Source organism: Oxyura jamaicensis, assembly GCF_011077185.1.
Source record: "Oxyura jamaicensis isolate SHBP4307 breed ruddy duck chromosome 18 unlocalized genomic scaffold, BPBGC_Ojam_1.0 oxy18_random_OJ166, whole genome shotgun sequence".
NCBI lineage: Eukaryota > Metazoa > Chordata > Aves > Anseriformes > Anatidae > Oxyura > Oxyura jamaicensis.
This window is the reverse complement of record NW_023304480.1, coordinates 45,875-68,282: the sequence shown is the minus strand read 5'-3', so window position 1 is coordinate 68,282 and position 22,408 is coordinate 45,875. Positions and strand designations below refer to the sequence as shown.

Here is a 22,408-nt window from a genome sequence, read left to right as displayed (position 1 = left end):
TTGAGGCTACACAAGCTGGGCGGCCTTGTGGGAGGGAGGGACTGCCGGCAGGTGCCTCGGCACTCCGCCTTCTCCTGCGTCTCCATCCCTGTGCTTCTGGGCTGGGCCCGGAAAGGTTCCAAGCACTGCTTGGGCGTGGGGAGCCCGGAGCTAGTGCTGTTTGCAGGGAAGCTCCTGCGCGGGTGCTGAGGAGTTCCCCTGGCCAGCACCGAGAGCTGCCCTGAGAGCTGCCCTGCCTGCTGCGCCAGGCTGCCCAGGGGGGCTCCCACCCGTTTCTGCCCATCCCATGGAGGCCGGGCTCTGGCGGTGCGGGGCTGGTGCGCTGACGCTGCCAGGCTCTCCCCCAGGTCCACCTGCAGACGCAGCAGGAGGTGAAGATGCGCATGATGGGGATGGCTCTGCGCGTGGTCCGCACCGACGGCTTCCTGGCCCTGTACAACGGGCTCAGCGCCTCGCTGTGCCGGCAGGTGAGTGCCGCCGTGCCCCGGCGTGCACGGCACCGCGCTGCCCTCCCGGCCTCACCAGAGCCCCCGGGCTGCCCTGAGCATGGCGCCGGGGCAGGCAGGTGCCCAGCAGGGCACGGCGGCTCGTTCTCTCCTGCAGATGACGTACTCCTTGACTCGCTTCGCCATCTATGAGACTGCGAGGGACCGCTTGGGCCAGGGCAGCCAGGGGCCTCCCCCCTTCTACCAAAAAGTGCTCCTGGGTGCAGTGGGAGGTGAGCGAGGAGGAGGGACCCTCGGCCCCGGCTCCCTCTGGCCGGAGGAGCCCCGACCCCAGCTCTCCTTTGGCCGCAGGTTTCACCGGCGGCTTTGTGGGGACCCCGGCAGACATGGTGAACGTCAGGTCAGTTCTGCCGGCGTCTGCGGTGCTGCTGGTGAGGGATGTTGGGTGCTTGCAGCTGGGACGCTGGGCTGCTGCCCGTGCCTGGCTTCTCTCCTGCCCCGGCCCCCAGTGGTCCCTGGCCTGGTCCCAGTGGAGATGTGTGTGTCTGGCAGGACGAATGCTGCTCCTGCCCTTCAGCGGGACAGCCCCGCGCAGGGCCCGGCACACGGGGCCCCCGGAGGCGCAGGCCTGGGGCAGGTTTCTCGTCCCTTGGGACAGAGATGCCGCGGGACCTCCGCTGGGCCTCCCCCCGCAGCCCTGAGTGGGGGCCTGCCCGGCCCGCTGCCGTGGGGTGGGCTGGCGCTGCCCCCCCCCCCACCCCCCCCCCCCCTCCCCCTCAGCGCACCAAAAAACACCACAAAAACCCCCCCCCCCCCGGGGGAAAAAGGTGGGGGGGGTGCCCTGGGGTGGGGGGCTACGCTGGGGGGCCGGGCCGGGGGGGATGTGCGGGGGGGCCGCGGGGAGGCAGCGCTGCACCAGCGGCAGTCGGGAGCTGTGGGGAGCCAGCGGATGGGGGGCTTTGGGAGTCCGTGACCCTGACGCCTTCGCCTCTCGCCCCTTGCAGCTATTCCCATGCCCTGGATGGCATGTACCGCGTCCTCCGGGAAGGTGAGGCCATGCCAGCCGGGGGGGGGAGGGCCCGGGGCCTCCTCCATCAACAGGAGCAGCCCACGGGCACATTGCTCTGTGGGTGCTCGCTCAGCGTGGGGAGGGAGAGGGGACAGACGGTGGCCACAGGGCCAGCGGGGCCGGTGAGCTGAGGGCTGTGCAGGGCCAGCATCTCCCCGACATCTGGTGCGGGCAGGGCGGGACGTGGCAGCCTGCCCGTGTGGAAGGGCTGCCAGCCGGGAGCTGCTGGTACAAAGCACGGAGCTGGAGGAGGTGGGGGGGGGGAATGAATGGCAGGGAGGAGAAGGCGCTGTTCTGAAGGAGGCTCCTTGCCTGGGGGCCCGGGGTACTTGCTGTTGTGACATACCAACAGCACTTAACACATGAGATTTAGGGGACAGATTCGCGGGGAAGGGAGTGTGAGTAATGCCCCAGGACTGTGCTGATCGCTGTCTGTCCACAGAGGGCTTGAAGAAACTGTTCTCAGGAGCTACGATGGCATCCAGTCGAGGGGCCCTAGTCACTGTTGGGCAGGTAGGACAGCTCTGTTGGGCAGCAGGTGCCTGGGGAGGGATGGGGCAGACCCTGGCACAGCAAGGAGAGGGCTGTGTCACTAACACGCCATGTCTTTGCAGCTTTCCTGTTATGACCAAGCCAAGCAGCTGGTTCTCACGACTGGGTTGCTGTCAGACAACATCTTCACTCACTTTCTGGCCAGCTTCATTGCTGTGAGCAGGGCTGGGTGGAGGGGAGGCTGGGCTGGGACGGGGTTTGCCCGCAGCTGGGCTCAGGACCCTGGGCACGGCTGCCAGAGCTGCGTTTCAGGGCGCTGATGAAGCTGGGCTCAGTGCTGAGGCTCCTGTGCAGCTCCCAGCGTGGATGTGGACCCAGGCTAGGCTGCAGGCCTGGCCCTCTCCCCAGTGACATGGGCCATGCCAGCAGCCAGCGGCTGGCTCTGCTCTGCCAGCTGGAGCTGGTGACCCCTCGCTGCCTCTCCGCAGGGCGGATGCGCCACATTCCTGTGCCAGCCCCTGGACGTGCTCAAGACGCGCCTCATGAACTCCCAGGGCGAGTACCGGGTGAGTGCCCGTCCTGCCCGCCTGGCTGCTGGTCCCGTCCCCTCGGCGCGGCGGCCTCTGCTGCCGGGCACCTTGTCACCTCTCCCTCTCGCCCCAGGGTGTCACCCACTGTGCCATGGAGACTGCCAAGCTCGGGCCCCTCGCTTTCTACAAGGTACCTCCCCGGGGTGCGTGGGTCGGCCTGTGGGGAGGCTGGGAGCAGAGTTAGCGCTCAGAGTGGTTCTGGAGCCAGAGCTTCCAGGGCTCTGCCACCTGCAGTCCGACTGCTGCCTGCGCCAGGCTGTCCTGGCCCTGGAGCATTGCGAGCCGTGGCCTCCGTTGGGTTTGCTGCCTGGGTCCGGGTTTTGCAGCAGCTCCACTGTTGCTCTTGTTCGGGTTCCAAACAGGAATGCGGGTCCTGGCAGCAATGCTCCAGCACTTGTTGACCTTTGCAGACACTGGTCGGTTCTTGGGCCCGATGTGCTGGGCTGGGTGCAGCCACCCGTGTGCTCATCTCACTCCTGGGAGGGCCCCTGAAGTGGGGTTTCAAATCCGAGGTTTCTTCCAGCTGTGGCCAGTCAGGCACTCCCCGTTACAGCCTGTCTGCTCATCTTCCCCAGGCAGCGTCCATTCCCCTTCTGAAACGGGGGCTGTGGGATCTGACCCTGGCTTCTACCGAGATTCTGCCTTCGTAGTGGTGATGCCAGCACTGATGTGTTTGCGGGCAGAGGGGCTCATGCATGCTGCTGACATCTGCGTGCACAGCGATGGCTGCGGTGCCTCCCTTGCTGCTCTGGCAGCCTCGTGCCTGCCACCAAGGCCCCGGCTGCTTGGGGCTCGTGCTGCATGCCCAGCCAGCCTCTCCCACATGCTTGCAAGTTCGGGCTGCTCCCCAGGGGTTGGGCTGCTGGGCACCCTTGGCTCCGACAGGGAAGCCCGAGGCCAGGCACGTGCTGACTCTTTTCTCACTGTCCTGTTCCAGGGCTTCGTTCCCGCTGCCATTCGGCTCATTCCTCACACCGTCCTCACCTTTGTCTTCCTGGAACAGCTGCGCAAATACTTTGGGATCAAAGTGGTCACCTGAGGGAGGGCTGGACCCTGCCTCGCCCTGGGGGTGAGCGTGCAGGTCTCACCACCGAGATCCCAGAACCCTTCCCTGCTGTCCGGGCAGGGCTGTTCCCACTCCCCTCATCCCCACTCCCGTGCCTTGCCAGGGCCTGTGGCCAGCCAGTCCCAGGCTGCCCTTTCCTCACTCCCCCCTCTTCTCAGCACCTCCATTACCTCTGGGCTGTCCTTAGGCCTTGTCCCCTCTGCACTCTGCTTTTTTTTTTTTTTTTTCTTCTTCATCTTCCCACTGCCCGCTGGCCACCAGGTCGGCCCCTGCCTCCCCCCAGAGCTGGCTGGAGAGGCGGGCTCAGCAAGGGGCCCTCAGCTCTGCCCCCGCGCCCTCCCTGGGGCCGGACGGCCTTGTCCCGGGGCGGATGGGGAGCAGCCCTGTGCCTCTGCCTGGGTGGGGGCCCCTTCTGCTTGTGACAACGCTGCAGCCAGGGCCTGTGCAGGGCCGCAGTGCCAGGGCTCGTTGCTCCCAGCCTCTCCTGCAAGCAGCAAGGGGGGGGACACAGGTTTAGCACGAGGCACCGTCCCCTCTTTGGTGCCTCTGCCCCCCCCGTGCTCCTCTGCTGGCCTCACGCAGGCCGGCCTCTGCCTCCTCTCACTGCTGCTCCGCTTCCCGGCCTCCCCACACCCCCTGCGTCCGCTCAGCCAAAACTCGCCAGCGCCCGACGGCCGCTGCGCTCTTCAGGGATTGTGCCTTATACCAATGACGACAGAACGGGCGCGGGGGGGCGCGGGGCAGCCACTCGGCCGTGCTGTCCTGCTGGGGCCGTGTCGGTGACCGCACCGCTGCCAGCCCCTGCCCTACCCCGGGCTGGGCGCTGCGTGCCCGTGGACCCCCTGACAGCATCCGGCATCCGTCCAGCGCCTCTGCAGCCTCGCCAGCCCCGCTGTCCCTCACACTGCGGCCGGGGCAGAGCCAGCCCCGCGTGCCTCCCGCGCACCCTCCCTGCCTGGCAGCCACCTCACCCCTGCACGGGGGCTGCGGGCACCAGCCCTCTGCCGCGAGCAGCCCTGCACAGGGTGGCTCTGAGGGATCAAAGAACTGGAATATCTGTGACCTTAATGTATGATAAATAAACAGCGGAACAAACACGGGAACGGGCATCCTGCTCACAGGGAGAGGGCGGGGGGTTCTGTGCCCCCTCCTGCAGCAGGAGGGCTCGGGTTTGTGGCGGTGGGAGTGCAATGCTCGTTCCCCCCCCCCCCCCCCCCCCCCCCCCCGCGCGGGGTCTCACCGGCTCCGTGACCCAGCCCCGCGCAGGGGGAGCCGCGGGCTGGGCCCCGGCCGTGCCGTGCCCGGTCTCAGCTGAACGGGGGGGGGCTCCCGGGCAGAGCCGTGCCGAGGGCGGCCTCTGCCTCTGTCTCTGCCTGCTCGCGGCAGCGCGCCCCGGCTGCCACTAATTGGGCTCAGCGGGCGGCGCGGAGCCGGCACGGAGCCAGCCCGGGACGGCGGCGAAGTGAAAGCTCGTCACCTTAACGAAGCCTAACGATGCGGCTGGAGCCGCCGCTTTGTTCCCGTGCCCGGCCCCGTGCGAGAGCCGCGGGCAGGTGAGCGAGGGGCGAGCCGGGCCCCCGCTCCTCCCGGCACCGCTTCCGGGGGCCGCTCCGCGCCCCCCCCCCCCCCCCCCCCGCCAAGAGGCTGGCGCCGGGCGGGAGGGGGGGGATTTGCCCCGCGGGGCCCTACCGGGAGCGGCGAGACCCACCCGGTGCCCTCCCGCCCCCCGGTGCCCTCCCGCCGCCGGACTCCGTGCGCCAGGCGCAGCTAGAGGCGCGGAGCCTCCGTCGCGGGTCCCGGGGGCGCCTCCCGTCGGTGCTCGGCCCCGCTCCGCGCACCACAAAGCGGGAGGGAGGCCGGGGGCTGGCGGGGGCTGGCGGCGCTTTGGGCTCCTGCCGCCGCTCCCGGCCCGGCCTCTGCCCCGGGCTCAGCCCCCGGAGGGGCGCCCGGTGCCCCCCGCCCGCCCCGGTCCTCTCCCCCCCACAGCCCCCAGGCCTGGGGGGCTCGAGGAGGCCCCGGGCCCCCGCACCCCGCACAGATCGCAGCGGGCGGCCGAAGGCAAACGCGCGGTGAGCCCCGACCACGCTCCGGCCCCCGGCCCCGGGCGCTCGGGGGTGCGGGGGGGGGAGGCTGCGCTGCGGGACGTGGTTACCGGACCGGGCTCCAGCAGGACGGCGCGAGGCAAAGACGGACCCGTCACCGCCAGCGGTGGCCGGAACGAGAGGGTGGCGGCAGCTCCCGGCCGCCCGGCGGAGGCTCGCCCGGGCCCCGAGGGGGCCAGCCCCGCTCCCGCGGGAAGGAGCTGCCAGCCGCGGGCACCGGAGCCGGGGGCCGGGGGGCCTCACCTCCTGACAGAGCTGCGACGGGGACACCGGGCGGTGCCGAGGAACCCGCTGGGGACCGCGGGAGGGCCGGGGGGACCGGCGGGCCCGGCCACCGCGGCTGAGGCCGGGGAAGCATCCACGGGGCACCTCCCGGCGGGAGCTGTACCGGCGGAGGCGCGGGCGGCCTCATCCCTCCCCCCCGAGGCCGGTGCGCGCCCAGCTGCCCCCGCCCTGCCCCGCCGCTCCAGCGGCCGGTCTCGGGGTGGTCGGCACCGGGGAGGAGCGGAGCGGGCACCGGAGACCGACGGCAGCGGCAAGCGCGGGCGCTCACAGCTCCCGGGCGCTCTCACCGGTGCTGGAGGAGCCCCGCGGCAGCGCCGCGCCCTGTGCAGCGCCGAGCACCCGGTCCGAGGGGCACCGGGCCGGGGGCACGGGGCCGTCTCCCGCTCCCCTCCCCGTGCCAGCGGGAGGAGCGGGGCGGCGGGAAGCGGCTCCTCGCCCGCGGTCCCTCCCCCCGCGCCGGTCCCTCCCCCCCGAGCCGCCACCGCCGCCGTCGCCGCGGCTCCGCCAAAAGTTTTCGCCGGAGCGGCCGAGCGCACCGGTCCCGGTCCCGGCCCCGGCCCCCGCCAGCACCGAGATGCGCAAGGGATCCGCCGCCAGCGCAGCCCCGACAGGTACGGGGTAGGCGGGGGGAGGGAGGCGAGCGCCCATCCCCGCGGTCTCGGGGCGCCCGGACAGCACCGCGGACACCGCGCACCCTGACGCGTGGCTCTGGACCCGGGCCGGGGCCGCTCGGCTCCGGGGCCGCTGCTCGAGCCCCGGCGCTCCGCAGCCGCAGCTCCCCGAGCCGCCCGGTGCCGGCGGCCTGCCCCGGCGGGGCTGAGCCCCTGGGCGAGGGGTCCGGTCCCGGGGGCGTCCCGCGGAGCCGGGCCCTCTCCGGAGCCTCCAACCCCCGGGAAGGGCTCTGCCGCCGGGCACCCGGCGCTGGCGTGGCCTCCGTGCTCCCCGGGCAAGCGGCACCAGCCGGGCTCGGGCGCAGTGGGAGCATCTCCCCGAGCAGCCCTGGGCAGCGCGGTGCCCGCTGTTCTCCCCGCGGAAGGTATGGCAGTGCGCTGCTTTCTTGGCGGCACCGAAGCCGGGGACGCTTCACCCCCTTCAAAGCACTCCCCAGGCTCCCCGGGTGCCGCAGGGGCCCGCTGCGAGTGCCCTTTGTGACTCTGTCCCGAGCTCTGCTGTGTCAACACGGTGTTGGTAAATGGCTTTGTTTAACCAGGACATGTCGGGTATGTGACCTTGCCGGCCTTGTAGTTGCATGCGCATCTCCAAAGCAGCAGCAGGGCTCACCTCTGCCCAGTGCTGTGCTTCCCAGCCCACCTGCTCCCTGGGGTGACAAGGGAGAGCAGGGCATGCCGGTGCCGGGCTGGCTCAGGCACAGAGGACAGAGGACGGGCGGCTGCGGCTGCCCAGCCAGCACTGGCCAAGCCCTGTGTCCTCCCAGTGCCTTGCTGCACACCCTGTAATGCGCCTGCCTTACCCCACACAGCACTCAGCAGCACGCACTGTGGGTGTTCTGACCCATGACGAGTTCAGCTGTTGCCCCTGTGATTTCCTCGGCTTTATCTGTGCATCCGCAGGAGAATCCAGGGCCTGCAGTACCCCTCCTCGTCATGTTAGTGCCGCCCCAGCTGCGAGCTCCCGTCCTTCCCACCAATCCTCACTCCTTTCCACACACTGTGATGCAGATTTTTTTGTTCTGTTGCCTGGAGAGGGGAAGAGAAAAAAGGCTGAGCGGCGAAGAGGCAAAATATGGATTAAAAATAGTTAATGAAAAAATGTGACCGCAAGCCCTGAGCAGCAGTGCAGTGCTGAGACCAGCTGCGGAGCACAGCTCTGCTCCGTGCACCGCTCTGTGCCAGGCACAGGCAGAAGCAGGGGCTGGGAAGCCGGCAGCAGGAGGGGTGGGACTGCCCATGTCCCCCTGTGCTCCTCCAGCATATCCTGCCCAGTCCTGCGTCCCCCACGAGCAGGGCCCCAGGGCCTTGGAAGGGCTGTGTGCTGGGGTCTGTCTGTCCTGGTCCGGGGAGCCTGGGGAGCTTGGCCGGGAGCAGCAGGCACCGGCTGCTGTCCGGCAGGAGCGCTGCCTGCAGCCCCGCACCACCACCACACCGGGCGCTGCCTTGGGATAGGGGGACCCTCCCGGGACGGGGCTGCTGCAGGCGCTGTGTGTCACTCCCCACCGAGACACCCAGACCCCCAGCGCTGGGATGGCCGCAGTGCTCATCTGTGCCATGAGCTGGGCTGGGGAGGCGGGTGCTGAGCTCCCGGTGCAGGCACACGCACACACGCCTGTCTGCACTGACCTTTTCCTAAGCTTTTCCCAGTCCTGTGCTTCCCCTGTGACACGTTAACCACACGTGTCACCCGCTGCGTCTCTCACGCTGTCCTCCTGTGCTGCATGGGTTTTTCACATCCCCGCTCACGCGGTGTGATGAACAAGACAAACCCGTTTCCCTGAGCTAAAGCCGGAGCGCTGCAAGGCTGCAAGGCACAGCAGCCCCTCTGCCAGAGCCCCGGGCAGCAGGTTTATCTGACCCCTTCCCGGCTGCACCTGCAGACCACTCCTCTCGTGCTGGGAGATGCCCTTCCCCTTCTCCTTCAGTGCTGCAGGTGATGCAAACAGCGTTCATCCCAAAGGCACAGGGGCCAAAAACATTTGCTTGCATCTCGTGTTTCTGTTGACGAAAATGCTGTCAGGGCTGGTTTAGGTTTTCTTGGTCCAAAGCGACACAGACCCCAGCGCTGTTGGTGCCTCATGACGTCGGCTCTCTCGGTGTGCCGCCGCTCGGTGTTTCACAGCCTTGCTGCTCTGTGCAAACGAGCCGTGGTCTTGTGGCGTGCGAGGTGCTCCGGGCAGCTCAGCTGTTCCTCCGCCACTGAACTTAGGAGGTGGGGGCTGGAGCAGTTGTGGGTCGCAGGTGGGGAGCAGGAGGCGTCCCAGAGCTCGGGGCAGGGGCAGACAGGGGCAGCACAGGGAGCGGGACTGCCCACCTGCACCTCCCCACCGCAGCCATCCCTGGCCACCGCTTGTCCTGCTCGCTGCAGTCCTGGGAGGAAAGAGGAGCAGTCGGCAGGGCCAGGCTCATGCTGGCGTTGCATCAGCCCTGGCCTTCCACCGTCCCCTCCCCTGCCAAGTGCCGAAGCCCCTGCTGTGCTGGCTTGTAGCTTGGAGCTCAAAGCCAAGCCAGCCGTGGAAAGCGCTGCATTAGCGCACTGGGGGCTAATCCCTGCGCCTGGAGGGCAGCAGCCCCCACCGCCGCCTCCTGAGCTCTCAGAAAGCCGTGCTCTGACCCCAGCCCCTGGGGCCGGGGGCGCAAGAGCCATGTGGAGGGACCAGGCTTCTGCCGGCTGCGCCAACCTCCTCGGCACTTGTGCGGGGCTGCGGCTGTGCCAGAGCGCTGCCAGGTCACGTTGCAGATGCCCATGAGTGTCCCCATGGAGTCTTCACCAAGCCATTGATCCATGTAGCAACGAGCCGCAGCGATCCCAGATGTGGGGCTCGTTGCCTTGTCCATGTGATGGCAGCCCCAGGAGAGGCGAGGGGTGTGCAGGATGGTGTCAGGCCAGCGGCAGGGGCTGCTCACCCGCGGGTTGGGGGACAAAATCCCCAGGTGTGCAGCCTCCTCCAGAGCCGGATCCCTCTTCCCTCCTCTCCAGTCGCAGGCACAAAACCTCCCCACTGCTGTGCTGAGTGTTTGCTGCCTGGCCTCCGCGGGGGTCAGCAGCCGCAGGGCCGTGACACAGGGACACGCTGCATTGCCCAACGCCAACATGGGGCAAAAGTCCCCTGCACAGCCTGTTCCGGAGCGCTGCGGCCCCCGGCAGATGCACCCACCTGAACAGCAGGTGCCTGGTGCCCACGGCTCAGCACAACGGGCACCCACAGGGCCTGGCCCAGGTGGGACGTCAGGTGCTGGGGAACACATTGTCAGGAGCCAGTGAATAAAGGGAGCCGGTGGCGAGGAGACGGGTCTGTCCTGTGGGGCTGCCGCCATCAGCGAAGGACAGGGCAAGGGAGCCTCACGGCCCCACGGGCTGCGGTGCATCCAGCAGGAAAAACTGAGCCAAGCACCGTGGGCACCAGAGCCAGTTCCTGGGAGGTGCTTGGTGCCAGAGCCACATCGGACCCTGCTCTGCTGTCCCCGTGGGGCTGTTGCCCCTCCTGAAAGACTCCCTAACCCTGCAGAGCCAGGACAACCAACCCTTGGTTCCCTCGGCACGCCTGTGTGCCGGCTAGAAGCCGCAGCGTGGGGCGACCGAACGGTGGGGTCCCCCTGCTCCGCAGCCAGAGGGGAGCGGGGTCAGCGCGGCTCCATGGGCAGCTGGGGCAAAGGGCCTGGGCAGGGCCCACTGCAGGGCCAGGGTGCGGTGGGGGCCCCGTGCCGGAGGAGCGTGACCAGCCCCGAGCGCCAGAACCCCTCACCCAGTGCAGTCTGCCCAGCTTGGCCACAGCACGGCCCCGGGGCCTGGGGACCGGCTGCCAGCCAGGGAGGGGAGTCTAGGGCAGAGGCCTCCCCACCACCAAATCCCACTGCAGGCAGCTAAAAATAGAGACACCTCTGCCCCAGAGCTGCCGGCCCAGCCCGGAGAGGGACCGCATGGGCAGCACGTCGCTGCTGGCCCGCGATGCCCCGGCGGAGCGCTGCCTCCCAGAGTGGGGATGCTCGGGGCAGGGCCGGGCACCCGGAGGTTCCCACGGGGCCACGCAGGATGGGGCAGGAGGGGATGCTGTGTGGGGCCGCCGGCGTGGCAGGGACGGGGATGTGGTGCACGCAGGTGGTTGTTGGGCACCCACCGGAGGAGGTCCCTGCTGCCAGAGCCCACCCAGCGAGGTCCGTCTGTCCCCGGCGGCCGCGCCGTCTGTCCTGGGCTGCCTAAATAAGGCAGCGAGCCGGCAGGTCCAGCTCCCCACGCCGCATCTGGAGCGCCACGGGCTGATTAATGAGCTTCTCAGTCAGCCGTTGCGACATGGCAAGTGGGTCTGCACGGAGGAAGCACGACTTTCCCAGGGATAAAAATAGGCACGAGCAGCGCGGCGAGCCCTGGGAGCAGCGGCTGGCCGGGGAGCGCGGCGCTCCTGCTGCTGCTGGGGGAGGCCGGGGCTCGGCGATGCCGCAGCATCTGCAGTGGCCGCGGCACTGCCCCCGCCTCAGCTGCCCTCATCCCCCAGGGCCACGCCGTGGGGCTGCCACCAGAACGGCCCCTTGTCGGAGGGGCTGGAATCCTGCTCAGGAGAGCCATAACCGGCTTAGGGTGGATGGAGAGAATTACGGCTCCTCGTGCACCGGGCTTTGTGTGTGAGCTCCCAGGCACCGTGTCAGATGAGGCACCGTGTTGGGAGCGATGCAGCCAGCAGCAGAGCTGGTCTGGGGCCACGGCAGCCCCGTGAGCCGGGGATCCCTGTGGGTTAATGGTTAACCACCCCGGGGCTGGCAGCGTCCCTGCCGGAGCGGGCTCCGCCACCTCCATGGCCACCTCAAAACCCCGCGGGTGCTGAGGCCAGGGGACCCATGGGGCGAGAGCCGGGGTACCCCAGCCATGGGCTGAGCTGGCTCTGGGCACCGTGGCTGTCCCAGGGCTGTCCCAGGGGCCAGGCCACCTCCACAGGCAGCCAAACCCCTGGGTGTAGATCCAGAATCAGTGATGCTGAGAGCCACAGCATCATGGGGTAGAGGGGAAGGGGGGCAGCTCAGGAGAGGGGCTGCCTCTTGAGATCCTGGGCTCTCAGGGATCAGCTCCATCGCACAGCTGAGCACCAACACCAACATGGGGAGGGGGCTGGCCCACGTCTGTGAGTGGGTGTGTGTCAGGGAGGCTGTGGCTGTGGGGAGGATGAACACGCACCTCGTGCAGGGGGTGTGGGAGGGAGGGGATGCCACATCCTGCGTGTGGCTGTGCTCCTGTTGCTCAAGGCTGGTGAAAACGCCAGCCCAAGGCACGCTGGCTGCTTGGTTTGCTCTAGGAAGGCAGAGGGGTGACTTGGCCACTGTCACAAAGACATCCTGGGTAGGAAATGGCAGGTGCTCAAGGGCTGAAGTCTGATGGGAAAGTGCACAAACAAGCAGATGAAAGTTAGAGGCAGGTGGGCTGGCAGAGGACGGGGCCACGAGTATGGCAGCTGGCTCCCTGCACCCTGCAGCACATCCCTGGGTTGTGCCCTGGGGCAGGTCCCACCACATGTCCCCATGACCCATCCTCTCGTTCAGGGTCACCCAGGCACCAGGGCCCTCACCCCCAGGGCAGAGGAGCCCCCGAGGGCCAGTAGGAAGCCAGGCCCCCCGCTCCCTATGCAGCTTGTGGCCCAGCGAAGGGATGTCCCAGCCACGACTCCTCGCCCTCCTCCTGCTGCTGCTGCTCTGCTGCCAGGTAAGGACAGGGACCCCCCAAGCATCCCCTTAGCACGCCATGCTGTGCAGCAGCCACTGCCCAGCCCTGCTGCCCACAGGGCACGGGACAGCACGGCACGGCGCAGCACATCAGCCCATGCCTGCCCACAGCCATCCTTGAACCCTGGGGCCAGTGGCCGCCTGCCCCTGCCCAGCCCCGGTGACTTCTCTGCTGTCCCCAGGGCCCCTCCGCCCAGATCACAGATTCCGTCTTTGAGAACTGGAAGGCCTACAAAGAGGAATGCCACCGCAACATGAGCCAGATGCCCACACCCACAGGTGAGAGCGGGTGCCCCACGTGCTGTCCCGGTCGGGACGGGGACCCCAAGAGGGCGGGCACAGGGGAACAGTGGGGGACCCTCTGTGGGTCAGGCTGGAAAGCCCCACCACATCCCACCCCTCCGCAGAGCTGGTCTGTAACCGAACCTTTGACAAGTTCTCCTGCTGGCCCGACGCGCTGCCCAACACCACCATCAACGTCTCCTGCCCCTGGTTCCTGCCCTGGTACCAGAAAGGTAAGGGCAGGGCGTGGGGCAGGGCCAGGCGTGTGGGGCAGGGTGCGCACACCTCTGTGCGTGGGTGCTCGTCTGCTGTGCGCACGCGGCTCCAGGCCACCTCCCCTGGGCTGGTGCGCTGAGCCCGGCCGCGGCTGGGGGCCCGCAGCAGCCCCGTGTCCCTCCTCTCCGCGCAGTGAAGCACAGGTACGTCTTCAAGACTTGCGGGCCAGACGGGGAGTGGGTGACGGGCCCCAAGGGGCAGTCCCTGCGGGATGCCACGCAGTGCCAGATCGACGCCGAGGACCTGGAGGCGCAGGTGGGCAGGGCTGGCAGGGGGCGGGGGGCAGCCCCCCCCCCCCCCCCCCCCCCCCGCCCCGTGCTGCTGCAGCTCCGCACCCTGCCCTCACCCGCTCCTTGTCTCTCCAGGAAAAATTCGCCAAGACCTACGGCAGCTTCAAGGTGATGTACACAGTAGGCTACTCGGTGTCGCTGTGCGCGCTGCTGCTCGCCCTGGCCGTGCTGCTGGGCTTCAGGTAGGGGCACGGGCAGGGGCGGGCAGGGACCGTGCGGGGCACGAGCACTGACGGCGGGCCCCTGCCTCCCCAGCAAGCTGCACTGCATGAGGAACTACATCCACATGAACCTCTTCGCCTCCTTCATCCTGAAGGGTGTCTCCGTGCTGGTCATCGACGCCCTGCTCAAGACGCACTACAGCGACAAGATCGATGACTACAATGTGCGCATCTGGCTGAGCGATGAGGTGAGCGGGGGGCCGGGGGGGCGCGGGGGCGCAGGCGGTCGGCAGCCCCTGACCCCTGCCCACAGGCTGCCGCAGGCTGCCGGGCGGCCACGGTCTTCATGCAGTACGGCACCGTGGCCAACTACTGCTGGCTGCTGGTGGAGGGCATCTACCTGCACAACCTCCTGGTGGTGGCCGTTTTCTCCGAGCGGAGCTACTTCACCCTCTACCTGTGCATTGGCTGGGGTGAGTGCGGGCAGGCGCAGCCTGCAGTGGGCTGGTGCCCAGTCCTCATCCCCGACCCCGTGCCGTGCCTCACCTGCCCCTCCCTGCCTCCTCCCCAGGGGCACCCATGCTATTTCTCATCCCTTGGGTCGTTGTGAAGTTCCTCTACGAAAACATCCAGTGAGTACAGCCTGTGCACGGCGCCACAAGGGGCGTGCGGGGGTGTGGGGCATGGGCAGGCGTGCGTGGGACATGCCACGGGGGTGCAGCCCCAGGGAGGCTCTGCACTGCCACCCACGTGCAGGGAGCACGGTGCTGGGCTGCAGCGCTGGGTCTCCCGACACCGTGCTGGGCTCCAGCAGCCGCCCTGGCCAGGGGCTGCCCAGCAGTCCCCATCCCTCTCCTCCACAGGTGCTGGAGCACCAACAACAACATGGGCTTCTGGTGGATCCTTCGCTTCCCTGTGTTCCTGGCCATCCTGGTGAGTCTCCAGCCCTCAGCTCTGCCTCTGCTCGTCCCTTTGCCTCCACGGCTGCCCCGGGCAGGGGACAATGCTGGCCGCCCTGTCCCTGCCGCCACCCCGCTGGACCCTCACGGGCTCACTCTGCTCTGCTGCAGATCAACTTCTTCATCTTCATCCGCATCATCCAGATCCTCGTCTCCAAGCTCCGCGCGCACCAGATGCGGTACACCGACTACAAGTTCAGGTGGGCCCTGGGTGCAGCCGCAGCCCCGCACGCTGTCTGAGCTCGGTGCACGTGCTGCTGCGTGTGCGAGTGCTCGTGCACAGCCCCTGACCCCGGGCTGTGCCAAGCAGGCTGGCCAAGTCCACGCTGACGCTGATCCCGCTGTTGGGCATCCATGAGGTTGTGTTTGCCTTTGTCACGGACGAGCACGCCCAGGGCACCCTGCGCTATGTCAAGCTCTTCTTCGACCTCTTCCTGAGCTCCTTCCAGGTGAGCCCAGCTCAGCCGGGACCGGCCATGGGGACCCTCCATGCTGGGAGGGACCGGACCAGGGCCAGGGCTGGGGACCACCTGTGCACCTCTCACACCTCTCCTGCTTCTGCCCAGGGGATGCTGGTGGCCATTCTCTACTGCTTCGTCAACAAGGAGGTGAGCAGCTGGGCAGGGAGTAGGCAGCTGGGGGCTGGGGGGCCGCGGGCTCAGGGCCGGGCTGATGGCGGCCGCCCCCAGGTGCAGTCAGAGCTGCTGAAGAGGTGGCAGCGCTGGAAGCTGGGGAAGGACCTGGCAGAGGAGTACAAGCACACCTACAGCCACGCACCCAGCGCCCGCAACGGCACCGGCAGCGCCTGCGAGAAGCACCAGCTGGTGAGCGGCTGTGCCAACGGGCTGGGGCGCAGCCCGGCCGCCTCGCGCCCCGGCACCCACTACCTCGAGAGGAGCGGCCACGGCACCGCCGAGCACCTCGCCCTGGGGGACCGGCACCACTGCTACGAGTTCCCCGAGACCACAGCCGAGAGCCACTTCTGAGCCTGTGGATGGACCGGGAGGGCTGCGCTGGCCCTTCTGCGGCAGACTGAGCCCGCTGCAGTGGCCACTGCCTGCCTCCCCGTCCGGCCGCCCCCCCCGGGTGCTGCACGGGGCCCTGCCTGCCCGGCGAGGACGCTGCGACAAGCTGGGGTCGCGCGGGACAGTGGAAGCGCCTGGGGCAGGCGAGTGGGGCCTGGACCTCTGTGGGAGGGGGCAGGGGCGGAGGGGAGATCTGTGGGGCTGGGGGATCCGTGGGGGGGTGGGGGTGGGGGGTTCATCCTGTGGTGCTGCTCTTGTGCGCCTGCGAGACCCTTTGCGCAATGGTGTAATTTATCTGTTGTAATTGTGTAAATAGGTGTGGGCCCGTGCCGGGCTGCAGGGCCAGCTCTGAGTGAGCCTGTCTGTGGGGAACAGGGTGGGGGGACCATGGACTCTGCGGCCCCAGAGCGTGCCCCTGAGCACCCCCAGGTGATGGGCACAGCCCTGAGAGCGGGACAGGGCCCATCGCAGCGGGGAGCTGGGCTGCACCAGCAGCCGCCACGCCGCCTGCCCTACAGCCCCACGCAGGTGAGCGAGGCAGAGCTGAGGGGGCCGTGGGCTGCAGCCTCCCCTCACCAGCACACGTTCTCCTCTGGCTGCTAATCAGCTCTGTCCTCACACCGCCAGGAGCCCTTAATTAAATCATTTGGACCTGCCCCCTGGGCACCCGCGCTCTCCTGGGAGACGGCACAAGCCAGCGGTGGCCGCTGCCGGCACTGAGCACCACGAGCGCTGTGGGGCACGGGGCCGTGGGGCGCCCCACACCCATGGGAGTGCCGCCTGCACGGCCCCATGGGTCAGGCCAGAGGCAGCCACTGTGTGGAGGAGCGCGGGGGGCCGGCACCCTAAGAGGCTTGTGCCTCGCACATGAGCGCTAAGCCGGGATGCCGCAGCTTTAGGAACCACAACCGCTTTGTGCGGGGATTAGCCGCAGTCACGGCCCCACGCCGGGGGTGCCCCCTGCCCACGGGTGGCACTGGGATGGACAGCTGGCTTCAGGTGCCTCCATGCCCCTGCGAGCCCCGGGCACGCTGCAGGACCCACGTGCACCCAGCACCTGGGTCTTGCCAAGCGGGCCACACTCAGTGCCGTGCCCCAGCAGCCATCCTCAGCCCCATGCAGCCCACAGACCCCCCAGCCAAGCATCCCCCCCACACAGCCCTGACCCCAGCCCTGTCTGAGCCTGCCGGGAGTGAGCCCCAAGCACGGCGAGGGCAGGGGCATTCGCGGTGCTGGCGCATTGTGGGGAGGGCCTGCCCATGGCATGGGCCCCGGCTGCGTGGCGCTTGGCTCCCGGCAGCAGCGGCGTGCCGAGCACACAGTAATTTTCCTCTGTTTACTTCACAACTTGCTGGCTGCCCCAGCCGAGCCGTGCTCTGCTTGCCCGCCGTGTGGCTACTCCAGCACCAAGTGGGGGTCGTGGGGCCTGAGCTGCGATGGAGGGGCCGGCCGGGGCTGCGCAACCACGACGCCGGGGCAGCAGTGCCCAGGGGGGAATGGTGGCATGGGGCAGCGTGGGGAGGGCAGCAGGAGGGCAGGGATGGGGATGAGGACAGGGGTGAGGATGGGGATGAGCCCTACCCAGAGCTGTGGTCCTGAGCCAGCCAGGGCAGCCCCTATCCAGACACCAGCTGCTCGCCCCCTTGGCTGCGGCCACCACCGTGGCCTCCTGACGCGGTAACAAGCCTAATTGAAGCAAATTGCTGGAGCACGAAGCGGTTTCTGGGAAGGTAAATATGGTCATCACGCGGCGCCGGGCTCAGTGCCTGTTGCTCCAGCATTGCCATGGCAACACCCCACTGCCCCCCCCCCGCCATCCCCTCACGGCACTGCGACACCCCGATGGGGCCAGGCTGGCCCCGCGGCGCTGGGGACCCAGGGACCCCGGCACCCCCCCCGCCAGCAGGATTCCGCTGGCACCGTGCGGTGGCTGCACCGTGGCCACGGCCCCCCCCCCCGCCCCAAGCCAGCCCCAGCCCGTGGGGGGGCCTGCAGCAACGCAGACACCCAGCAGCACCCACTGTCCCCAGAGCCGGGTGGCCAGAGGTGCCACCCGTGTGCGCACGGGGTCGTGACACTCACACCCCACACATGCCCCCCCCCACGCGCTCACACTCACAGACACAGACACGCAGCCCCAGTACAGACACACACCTGAACACATCCATGCTGCACACGCAGTCTCGCATACACTCGGACTCAGCCACGCTCACCCCCCACACGCTCACCCCCACACCCCCATGCTCTCGCACCCACTCTCCCTGCGCACACCTCCGGGTCCCGTACCCGCAGCCCCCCCCCCGTACCCGCAGCCCCCTCCCGACGGGGCTGACATCCTGACATTTGCGGGCAGAGCCGCGCGGCGATGCGGCCGCTGGCGCCCACGGGTTCCCATGGCAGCGCTGGACGGGGACGTTCTGTGCCGGCCGCCGGCCCCGCGCCGCTCGCCCACCCACGGGCGCCCCGGCAGCCGCCACCGCGGCACCAGCGGGGCGCTGGGCGATGCCCCCAGACACGGCCCCAGCACCCCGGGGAGCACCGGCGCTGAGCACCGCTGCTACGAAGAGGAAGGAGCAGCAGAGACAGAAGACGGGGGGAGAAATGGCAAACCAGGAGCGGTACCTGCGAGGCGCCCTCCACCCCGGGTCACGGCGGGCATCCCCCCGGTGCCCCACGAGGCCGCGGCGCTTGGCCGCCGCCTGCCCGCAGCAATACTCCTGCTTCATCAAGGTAATTGGAGACCACAAATTGGTCTTCTAAGTAGATTCTGCCCGTTACCATTCTCCCTTCCCACTACTTAATTCAATGATACAACACATACCTCTCCTCCTCCCACAACTTAATCTAATGATAAAAACCGCATCCGAGTCACGGCGAAAATAAACCATGGCCAGGTCCGGTTTTTATAGGTAAACAGCCTGCTCTCACTGGCCTCCGGCCTCACCCCTTCGCAGGGCTCCCCCCGCCGCCTGACCCTCACACTTCCGTTCGGCCGTTTCACCGCGGTCATCCCCGCGGTTTGTTATTAGTCTTTATAAAAATCGCCTGTTTATAAAATAATTTTTGTATGACATTTCATTAGAGCCTGCCAGAGTGACTGCTGCGCCTCCAGCTTCACAGCGCTCGAGCCAAGAGAAAAACAAGGCAGAGGCCGTCGGGCTGGGCTGCCGGAGCCCCGCGCGGCAGCGGGCAGCAGCTCCCTGTGGCCATGGGGACGATGGTGACACGCCGCTGCCCGGGGTCTCTGCACGCCGCGGGCAGCGAGGGCCCACGTGCAGGCATGGGGCAGACCCACCCGCCGGCTGCCGACACGCACGCTCCCCGCAGACCTCCGCGCCTTGCCTCGGGCTCTGTCTCTCAGCTCCGTGATGGTGGGACGGGGAAGGCGCAGCCACAGCCCAGCTTCGTGCTGCAGGCAAGAGTCAGCAGAGCAGAGAAGCCCAGAGCCAGCACGGGCGCTCCCTGCCTCCCTCCGCCCAGCGCGCACCGGCCAGCCTGCAGCACCCAGCAGACCGCCGGCGGAGCCCCTCGCCTTCCCTGCAGGCACCCGAGGCAGGACAGTGCAGGACAACGCACACGGTGCAGGACAACACAGCTCCGTGCATGTCTGGGGCCCACAGAGCCAGGGCAACCCCGCTCGGCTGCCGTGCTCCCGGGACACGGGGCTGCAGCCTCCGGCACATCACACAAGCCCCTGAGAAGAGCTGGAAGCGCTGCTGAAATTCCGAGAAGCTTCAGGAACAGGCCCACCCAGCAGGAAAGGTCGAGGGAGACGGGCCGTGGTGGCAGTAACCCTAAATCTTTCGCTGCCGCTCCCAGCAGAGGGCACCTCCTGCAGCACCTGGGGTGGAGCAGGGCCTGGGCACCCCGCGGCCAACCCAGCCGGCACGCGCCCTCCTCGGCGATGTTTTGGAGATGGGAGGTAAACAGGGTCACTACGCAGCACGGAGGTGCACTTGAGGAGAAATTCTAGCAATGCCAAGTATAGTTTAAATGCCATTAAAGCAGGGGAGGGAAAAGGATACGAGTGTATTAATAGTCTCAACATTTAAATCTTTGGTCTAACACAGCTCCTAGGATGCTGGCTTGCAGGAGGGCTGCCAGAGCCCAAGGGCATTGTGCTACCAGCTCGCAGCGCCAGGCTCTACATGCCTGCAGTGAAATTAAAAGCCCCAAGCAAGTGCAGGAGCAAGACCCCTTCTGGAAAATAAATAAATAAAGGAGGTGGTTTCTGTTCTCTGCATTACTCGTCCTCAGGACTTGGCCTGAAGGGGCATGGAAAACCCTGACGCTTATTGTCAGCACTCAAGTCTAAAACGGGAAGCACAGGGTTTGAGTGACAAAACAGGAAAAGTTCTGAACTCTAAAAAAGGGAAGAGCAAGGGCACTACACCAGACAGGCTGCAGGCACGCGCAGGCACAGCAGCGTGCACACGCACCGCACGGGCACTGGCAGCCCAGGGAGGGCTCGGCAGGGCACAGCCCCGCGGGCCAGGTCCAGCGCCCACAGCGGTGACGTGGCCGAGAGAACCTCTCCCCAGCACCAGGTGCCGGCACTGCCAGGTGCATCCAGGTGCCGTGCTGCGCGCCGCTCTCCCACCGACAGAAGCCCCCGGAGGACACCAGGCAGCAGCGTGACGCGGCCCCGGAGCTGACTGATGCTGCAGTGTGCAACGAGAGGAGCAGGCAGAGCCACACAGAGGCAGACTCAAAAGGACACAAGCTTTTATTTACAACACTCCTCAAGTGACAGACAACAGAAAAAAAAATGAAAAAAAAATGAAAAAAAAGGAACAGTATAGCTCGATGACTCAACAAAGGAAAGTTAACAGCAATCACAACTCCCCTGCACCCTGCATCTGCCATGAAGCCCACTCGTGCTGGGCCTAGCCCCAGCAGCCCCCTCCCCACCAGCTCTCTGAGCTCAGGCAGGCAGCAGGCGGCTCCCACGGCTCCCCGCATGTCCTAGGGACACCGAGCAGCCCTGCGGCCACGAAGCTCTCTGCCCGCACAGGTGTGAGGGTGCAGTCACTCTCCCTTGCGCAGAGGTGATTAGGCAGAAGGAACCTGAGCCTTGCCAGGGAAGCCAATCCCCGCAGCGAGTTAGACCTGCTCACCACAGCTGCCACGCAGCAACGCTTCTGCCAGCTGTGGAGGCCAGGTCTCTCCAAAGGGTGCATGTCTGGAAAGCCGTGTTAGTGCTAGAACAGCGAGGCGTTGCTCAGATAAGGGTGGAAATTAGCTTCTTTCCGCAAAGTCAGCGCCAGCCCCCCCAACCTCCTCCCGCCACCTTCTGCATTGCTGCAAGCGCACTGAGGCTGGGGGGAGCTGAGAGCAGCCCAGCGCTCCCCCTCCGAGCACCTCCAGGATGCTTGGGGCTGGGGCCAGTGCTGGTGCCCTCCTCTCCCTCCACCTGCAGGGAGAGAGGAGTAGCTTCATCGTCAGCACCGCAGGGACCTGGCCCAATCTAAGCACAAGGAAAATCCGGCATCGGATATGGACCCAAGAGCTTTGGCAGCATTGATGAGTCCCAGGCATTAGCAGCCCAGGTACAAATTAAGCCCTCCCACCAGGGAGCAAGGAACAGGCAAAGTGTGCCAAAGCAGCAGCAGCCAGCTGCCAGAAGGTGCTGAACTACCTGGTGTTGAACTGGGGCCACCTGTCTCGAGGCACAAGGTCAGCACCAAGTCTCCTTCATTCTCCCCTTGGCCTGCTCCAGCAACTGTGAGCCTTTGGTACGCAGAAGGGAGCAGAGAACTAGTGCTGCTGCTACTAACAACGCAGCTACTCGGCTCTGCCCTGCTGTACGCCAGACCCCAGCAAGCCTGAGTACGCAGCGCACCAGGGACAGAGATGGAAGGAGAATAAGTGACCTGTGAGCCCAGCATGAAGTGGAGGAGGACAGCTTGAGGCCAGAGAAAGCTGCAGGTTAGGGGCTGGAATATTTTACAAGGGGCTCTGGATGCCTTCGGCGAGCCCCTAAGCATCTTTGAATTCAGGTAGCATCGAAGCCAGCCCCAGAGCCGACCGGCTCTCCACAGGCAGAGTACAGTAACCAGAGGAGAAAATCAACACAAAAATCTCAAATTAAATCTGCTTGAGGACCTTGGGAGACAACCAATCCGCGCCGAGGGCCCGCCTTAGGACTTCTTCGCATCCTGTGCGTTCCTCCTCTTCAGATCGCTCAGGTCGACGGGTTTGAACGCTGCCAGGGAGAGAAGGGAGGGAGACACTCGGGCGGCACAGGCCGCGCCGCCGCCCCCCCCCCCCGGCCGGCCGGGCCCCGCCGCCGCCTCTGGCAGCAGCCGGCGGGGGGCGCTCCGGCGCTCACCTTTGAGGCTGGGGTTCGGCATCTTCTCCACGTACTCCTCGACCAGGCCGCGCTCGGCGCCCATCTGGCTGCGCAGGTCGCGCTCCACGCACTGCCAGGCTGCGGGGACACCGAGAGGGGCGGCTCGCCGCGGGCACCGCCCAACGGGGGGGGGGGGGCACCGGCCGCCGGGGGGGCCCCGCGCCGCCGCTCACCCTCGTAGATGAAGCGCACGTTCTCCTCGTGGGCCGGCGTGAAGAGCTCGCCGCCGGCGCCGGGGGAGCGCGGCCCGCCGCTCCGCTTGCCGTTGTACACCACGCGGGACACGGGGGAGCTGAAAGCGAAGCGCGGGGCTCAAACCGGGCCGGGCCGCGGCGGGGCCCGGGGCCGGCCCGGGGCGGAGCTCACCTGGCCATGGCGTCGTCCGTGCGGCGGCGCGGCTCGGCTCGGCGCGGCTGCGGGGAGAAAGGAGAGGGCGGCCAGGCCGGGCCGGGGCTAGGCCGCGGGCCGCCCGCCGCCCGTCGCCATGGCAACGCGCGCCCCTCACCTGGGCCCGGCTCCCGCCTCCGCTCGCCCTCGGGCCGCCACGGAAGCGCCGCAGCGCGCAGGCGCGGCCCCGCCCCCGCCGACCGGGCCCCGCCCACAGCACCGTGTCGTCCCGCCCCGGCCCCGCCC

At 67.7% G+C, this 22,408-nt stretch overlaps 3 protein-coding genes across 4 annotated transcripts; 2 read left to right on the top strand and 1 right to left on the bottom strand.

Annotated features, from left to right (window-relative positions):
- Positions 1-1,393: 1,393 nt before the first annotated feature.
- LOC118158047 (mitochondrial dicarboxylate carrier-like) lies at positions 1,394-3,673 on the top strand. The gene is made up of 7 exons (XM_035312609.1): positions 1,394-1,494; positions 1,958-2,028; positions 2,130-2,222; positions 2,496-2,573; positions 2,671-2,727; positions 3,173-3,249; positions 3,535-3,673. Exons 1-6 carry the CDS (start codon positions 1,473-1,475, stop codon positions 3,245-3,247), a joined length of 396 nt encoding a protein of 131 aa, XP_035168500.1. The 5' UTR covers positions 1,394-1,472; the 3' UTR covers positions 3,248-3,249; positions 3,535-3,673.
- Positions 3,674-6,484: 2,811 nt separating this feature from the next.
- GCGR (glucagon receptor) lies at positions 6,485-15,768 on the top strand. Of its 2 annotated transcripts, none has more exons than XM_035312616.1 (14): positions 6,485-6,661; positions 12,251-12,410; positions 12,613-12,709; positions 12,838-12,945; positions 13,122-13,243; positions 13,354-13,460; positions 13,534-13,687; positions 13,792-13,912; positions 14,011-14,071; positions 14,303-14,372; positions 14,510-14,598; positions 14,709-14,847; positions 14,965-15,006; positions 15,088-15,768. In XM_035312616.1, exons 2-14 carry the CDS (start codon positions 12,357-12,359, stop codon positions 15,382-15,384), a joined length of 1,461 nt encoding a protein of 486 aa, XP_035168507.1. In that variant the 5' UTR covers positions 6,485-6,661; positions 12,251-12,356; the 3' UTR covers positions 15,385-15,768. The 2 variants fall into 2 exon arrangements, with proteins under 2 accessions (XP_035168507.1, XP_035168506.1); XM_035312615.1 differs by having other exon boundaries at positions 6,488-6,661; positions 13,753-13,912.
- A 4,363-nt stretch (positions 15,769-20,131) lies between these two features.
- Positions 20,132-22,382, bottom strand: MCRIP1 (MAPK regulated corepressor interacting protein 1). Its single transcript, XM_035312623.1, has 5 exons — positions 22,281-22,382; positions 22,142-22,188; positions 21,949-22,067; positions 21,755-21,853; positions 20,132-21,628 (listed from the first exon to the last, which is right to left on the bottom strand). The coding sequence occupies exons 2-5, from the start codon at positions 22,147-22,149 to the stop codon at positions 21,564-21,566; spliced, it is 291 nt and encodes a 96-aa protein (XP_035168514.1). The 5' UTR covers positions 22,150-22,188; positions 22,281-22,382; the 3' UTR covers positions 20,132-21,563.
- Between the last annotated feature and the right edge of the window lie 26 nt (positions 22,383-22,408).

What these genes read in the sequence shown, in the direction of transcription:
- LOC118158047 (XM_035312609.1), top strand. Translation starts at nt 1,473, where the DNA reads ATGTACCGCGTCCTCCGGGAAG. An exon ending in ACTCCCAGGGCGAGTACCGG is followed by an intron (nt 2,574 to 2,670) that starts GTGAGTGCCCGT and finishes CTCTCGCCCCAG; the next exon opens with GGTGTCACCCACTGTGCCAT. An exon ending in GGCCCCTCGCTTTCTACAAG is followed by an intron (nt 2,728 to 3,172) that starts GTACCTCCCCGG and finishes CATCTTCCCCAG; the next exon opens with GCAGCGTCCATTCCCCTTCT.
- GCGR (XM_035312615.1), top strand. Translation starts at nt 12,357, where the DNA reads ATGTCCCAGCCACGACTCCTCGCCCTCCTCCTGCTGCTGCTGCTCTGC. An exon ending in TTCCTCTACGAAAACATCCA is followed by an intron (nt 14,072 to 14,302) that starts GTGAGTACAGCC and finishes TCTCCTCCACAG; the next exon opens with GTGCTGGAGCACCAACAACA. An exon ending in CTGTGTTCCTGGCCATCCTG is followed by an intron (nt 14,373 to 14,509) that starts GTGAGTCTCCAG and finishes GCTCTGCTGCAG; the next exon opens with ATCAACTTCTTCATCTTCAT.
- MCRIP1 (XM_035312623.1), bottom strand. An exon ending in CGTGCGCTTCATCTACGAGG is followed by an intron (nt 21,854 to 21,948) that starts GTGAGCGGCGGC and finishes GTGTCCCCGCAG; the next exon opens with CCTGGCAGTGCGTGGAGCGC. An exon ending in GCCGAACCCCAGCCTCAAAG is followed by an intron (nt 21,629 to 21,754) that starts GTGAGCGCCGGA and finishes TCTCCCTGGCAG; the next exon opens with CGTTCAAACCCGTCGACCTG.